The sequence below is a fragment of the Echinops telfairi genome, unplaced genomic scaffold, assembly GCF_000313985.2.
Source record: "Echinops telfairi isolate 266 unplaced genomic scaffold, ASM31398v2 ScPeMD7_7458;HRSCAF=8496, whole genome shotgun sequence".
Taxonomy (NCBI): Eukaryota; Metazoa; Chordata; class Mammalia; order Afrosoricida; family Tenrecidae; genus Echinops; species Echinops telfairi.
Window position 1 is genome coordinate 47928118 of NW_022111358.1, and position 4330 is coordinate 47932447.

At 57.3% G+C, this 4330-nt stretch overlaps 1 protein-coding gene across 1 annotated transcript in view; it reads left to right on the forward strand.

Annotated features, from left to right (window-relative positions):
- CUNH17orf99 (chromosome unknown C17orf99 homolog) overlaps nucleotides 1–4330 on the forward strand; it is a 12122-nt gene that overhangs the window by 7062 nt on the left and 730 nt on the right. The window contains exons 4-6 of the mRNA XM_045299514.1: nucleotides 2126–2395; nucleotides 2598–2694; nucleotides 2963–3033. Coding sequence (XP_045155449.1) covers nucleotides 2126–2395; nucleotides 2598–2694; nucleotides 2963–3033 — 438 coding nt within the window. The remainder of the gene's footprint in view (nucleotides 1–2125; nucleotides 2396–2597; nucleotides 2695–2962; nucleotides 3034–4330) is intronic.

Consider the following 4330-nt stretch of genomic DNA (forward strand, 5'->3'; position numbering starts at 1 on the left):
AGAGTCATTGCTGCTGAGTCAATTCTGACCCCTATAGACACCATAGGGCAGGATAGGACTGCCCTGTGGGTTTCCTAGACCAACTCTTTAAGGGAATAGAAGCGCTCACCTGTCTCTCGAGGAGTGGCTTGTGGTTTCGAACTTCTAGCTTTGGTGTCAGCGGCCTGTGGGGGACCAGCCTCGGGTCCAAGGGGCGGTTGTGTAATTGAGGGGTAAATGAAAGAGACATCAGACAAGGCAAAGCAATGCAAGGGCTCACCTCCTCCATGACTTCAGGAGCCAGGTCCACGCATAGAGAGATAGTATTCTCATCATCATCTTATATACTCTCGAGGCGTGCAAGCACTTCTAATAATTTTTGGTGGGGGGGGATATTGATTGAGGTGTGTGACAGGACAAAGGGTGGGGGTAAGGGTGGATAGACATGAGGACAGAAAAGGTCATAAATTGAGACACAGTGGGGGTGGGGGCGGAGAGAGAGATACCCAGCGGGATAAGAAGATAAAGAAATGCAGAGATCTTAAGAGGGGGGAGGCCAAAGGCAGGAAGGCAGCGATGGAGAAGGACGAAGCCAGGTGGACAGAGAGTCGGACAGAGGAGGAAAGGAGGCCGTGGGTTGCGGTAGTGTTAGGTTCCTGCAGTGGGCTACACCTCAGTTCTTGGCTTCGCACGCTGAGAGAATTCACACGGAAGCATGTTGTGTGATCCAAGTGAGTTTATACGCAAGCCCCTCTAACCACAGGTCCCCACTGATGTAAGAGGAAGGGGATGTATTAGAGGCACACAAGTGACAGGAGGGCACACATGTTCACAAGGTGGGTGGACTCCAGGGACGAGTGGTGTGTCCTTGAGCTCTCCTCCAGGGGATCGAATCCAGGGTCCTTATCAGAGGGAGTGGGTTGTATCTAGGGCGGGACAGACAATCCAATCGGGTCTGACTGCTCTCGATGGCAGACGACCTTCAGGCAGATAGCCTTCAGCAGTTGACCTTTAAGAATATAGTCAGTGACCATACGTTTGCAAACAGCACCTTAAAATTGGCATTATCATGGGGAGGGGGCTTGAGGAGAATGACTTCTACTTAGGGGAATGTGAGTGGGGCGGATCTCCAGCCCATGAATGTGAAGGTTCGCTCCACCAGGAGGGAGCCTGGGCCTCCCAGACTCCTTCACGCATGGATGTTGAGAGATTATCCGCAGACACTCTCTTCCCAGTTCTGTTTCCCACAGAAATCCAACTCATCCGCACCACACCCCAGGGCTCCTTAAAGAACATTTAGAGGGTGGTCAACACAACAAGAGGTGGTGAGGACCAGAGCGTGCCATTAAAGGCTGGGGAGAGGGCACATTCTAGAATCTTCTCACTGACCATCCTTGTCTTGAGGATGTATGCATTCCAGCAGAAGAGACCAAGACCAGACTGGAAGAATATAGATAAGGTGGCCAGATAGGCTTTGCCCGAGGGAGGGAATCCTTATATCCAACAAAATGACTCATGCTTTGTACAGAATGCAGATTCAGCTAGATCGGGCACCTGGAAATAACAACCTACGCAAGAACAGAGCCACACGTGGAATTGTGTGGTACATTCCATGAGTCAGGGGCCCTGGGGGCGCAACGGCGAAGCCCCTGGCTGCTCCCCATGCAGCCCATCCATCTGTTCCCGTGAAGATGGCCCCAAACAAAAGCCACTGCCTTCCAGTCAATCTGGATGTGGAGCGGTCCATGGGACAGAGTACAGCTGCTCCTAAGTCCCCAGGCGTAGTGGATATGTGTAGGGCTGCTAACCACAAGGTCAGCGGGTCAAAACCACCAGCTGCTGTGTGGGAGAAAGATAAGGCTTTCTACTCCTGGGAAGAGTCACAGTCTCCGAAAGCCACAGGGCAGTTCTACCCTGTCCTGTAGGGTCGCTGTGAGTCGGTATTGACCTGGTGGCCGTGAGTAGGGCCACTGAGTCAGAACTGACTGGATGGCACACAGCACTACCACCAGACAGAGGTCCCGAAGGCTTCCTGGAGGAAGGGGCAGCTAAGCCTGTGTCCAGCACTCTGGACAAAGGGGTTCTGGTCTGGGGCTCATGTGAAAAGCTATGGCCATGTCTCTGCGACCCTCTCCCACCCTGCCAGAGCCAGTGTCCCAGCCTGAGGTCAACTTTACCCTGATGGACGGAGGGTCAGGCCCCAGGGTGGAGGTGATCTGCCAGGTGTCCTCGGGCAGCCCACCTGTGACCTACAGCCTGGTTGGGAAGGACGGACACATCCACAGCCAGCAGAGACCTCCCCACGGGCGGCCTGCCAACTTCTCCTTCCCGCTGGCTGGGATGCCGGCCTGGCTGCAGTGCCAGGCAGAAAACAGCGTCAGCGTCCAGGCCAGCGCCCTCACACTGCTGCCACCAGGTGAGGGGCCCCTGGGCTCTGAGGGAAGCTGGCTCTTTTGCAGTGGGAGGTGGTCACCTCCCCACACTCCCTGGGGAATCTTGGGGCAGGTTGGTGGGAGGTGGCCAGCCTTTGAGTCAGAGAGGGACTGGGAGAGCCAGGTCCATCCTGCGCCTCCCTAATGGGGACACTCAACCTGATCATCCTGACCCCACCTCCCCAGGAGAGCTGCCCCAGGGCCCCATCTTGGTGCTGGCTGGCAGCCTCACCTGCATTGCAGCTGTGACTTCTGGAATGCTGGGCTGGACCTCAAGGGCCAGGTAGGAAGTGGTGGGGGGTGGGGGGTGCGAAGCTGGGCTGGGCTGCCTATGGCAGATGGGAGCAGTAGGACAGGCTGCTGCCCAGGGTGTGGCTGTGAGCTAGTGTGTGCCAAACACTCAGCTGACCAGGACGAAAGTCCCAGCCACCCACCCTGTGATGGCCAACTGACCTGTGTCCCTGGTGAGGTCCAGGGAGCACAGAGGGCTGCACTGTTGAGCGCCACCCAGGCCAGTCCCTCTCAGGTGGTGACAGGGGCTGGGCCTCCAGGGTCATCATGACTGGGAAGGCCACCTGGTGTTGCTGGTTGCGGGCCTACTTGTCTTACCTCGCTTTGGCAGGTGGGTGGGTGGCAGTAGTCAATGCTTCGTGGACTGCTTGGTTTCTGAGGCACCCAGAGATGCACACTGGAGCTGCCCAGGGTTCAGCTTTTGACACCGCCCTGCCTCACCTGGGTCCTTCCTCCCACACTGCCTCTCTGAGCTTCAGTTGTCCCCTCCATAAAATGGGGCACTAAAACTAGCCCCATGACCAACGCTGGCCTCGGGATGATTCAGGCCCCCTTTTGTTTGTGGGGTGAGTCGGCCTCCCAGTCCTCATTCTTGCCTCTGGCACAGATGCACCCAGCTCCATAAAACTCGGGGCCTTGGGAGGGGTGGCCACTGGCCTAACCAGGCTGTCGACACCTCTCATCCAGGTTGTGACCAGAAGATACAGTGGGCAGAGTCCCAGGAAGCCCCAGGTGCTCACCTTACAGACACACAGACCTCCAGGCCCGGCGCCTGGGAATCCACACAATTATCGCTCGGAATTTGTGTCACAGATGGAGATGTTTCCTGGGGGGTGGGGATGGCTGTACAGGCCAGGGGGCTAGCTGGAAGCAGGGACTGTAGAGTGGGGGCAGTGCATGAAGGCCCACATACTTGGGTCTAGCAGGTCAGTGCACACCTGACCGGCTCCCTTCTCCTTCCCTCTTCTCTGCACTAGCGCCCCACCTCCTAGTGGCTCCGCCCACTCACCTCCACAGGGGACTGTGGACACTGGTGGCCTGCACCCACTCCTAACCCACCCCAGAAACTAGCAGAGTGTGTGGAACCCCTCCCCCCTCCCTCCCAGGCCCTGTGGCGCCCAGAGAAACCGCCCCCATTCTCAAACTGTTTGGGGAATTAAAGTGGATTAAGCTTGGTCCTGCGGCGTTGCTATGAGACAGATTCTGTCTGGAGGGCATGGCCGGGTTTGGGTAGAAGCTCTGCCGCCTGCGTGCCACCCTGGGAACTCCCTCGGTCTTGCCCACCCTGGTGGAACCTGGAAGTGGGGAGTCAGACCACCGGGGCGGTTCCAGGAAGAACTGGGGCCTGTGGGGGACCGTGGAAGAGCCATGGTTAAACCAAAGGGCGGTTGCAACCCACCAGCCACTCCTTCGGGGAAAGATGTCGCCACTTCCCTAAAGAAACCCCGGGGGCAGTTCCACTCCGCTCTTTAGGGTCGCTTTGAGTTGGACTTGACTCGATGGTAGTGAATTTATTTGGGGGAGGAAGAGGGGGAGGGGGGCGTCCAGGACCCGACCCAAGGCATCGCTCCAGAGAAAATGAGTGACCAGAAGACCTCGGGCCCTTCCTGGGTCAGCCTGCAGGCCAG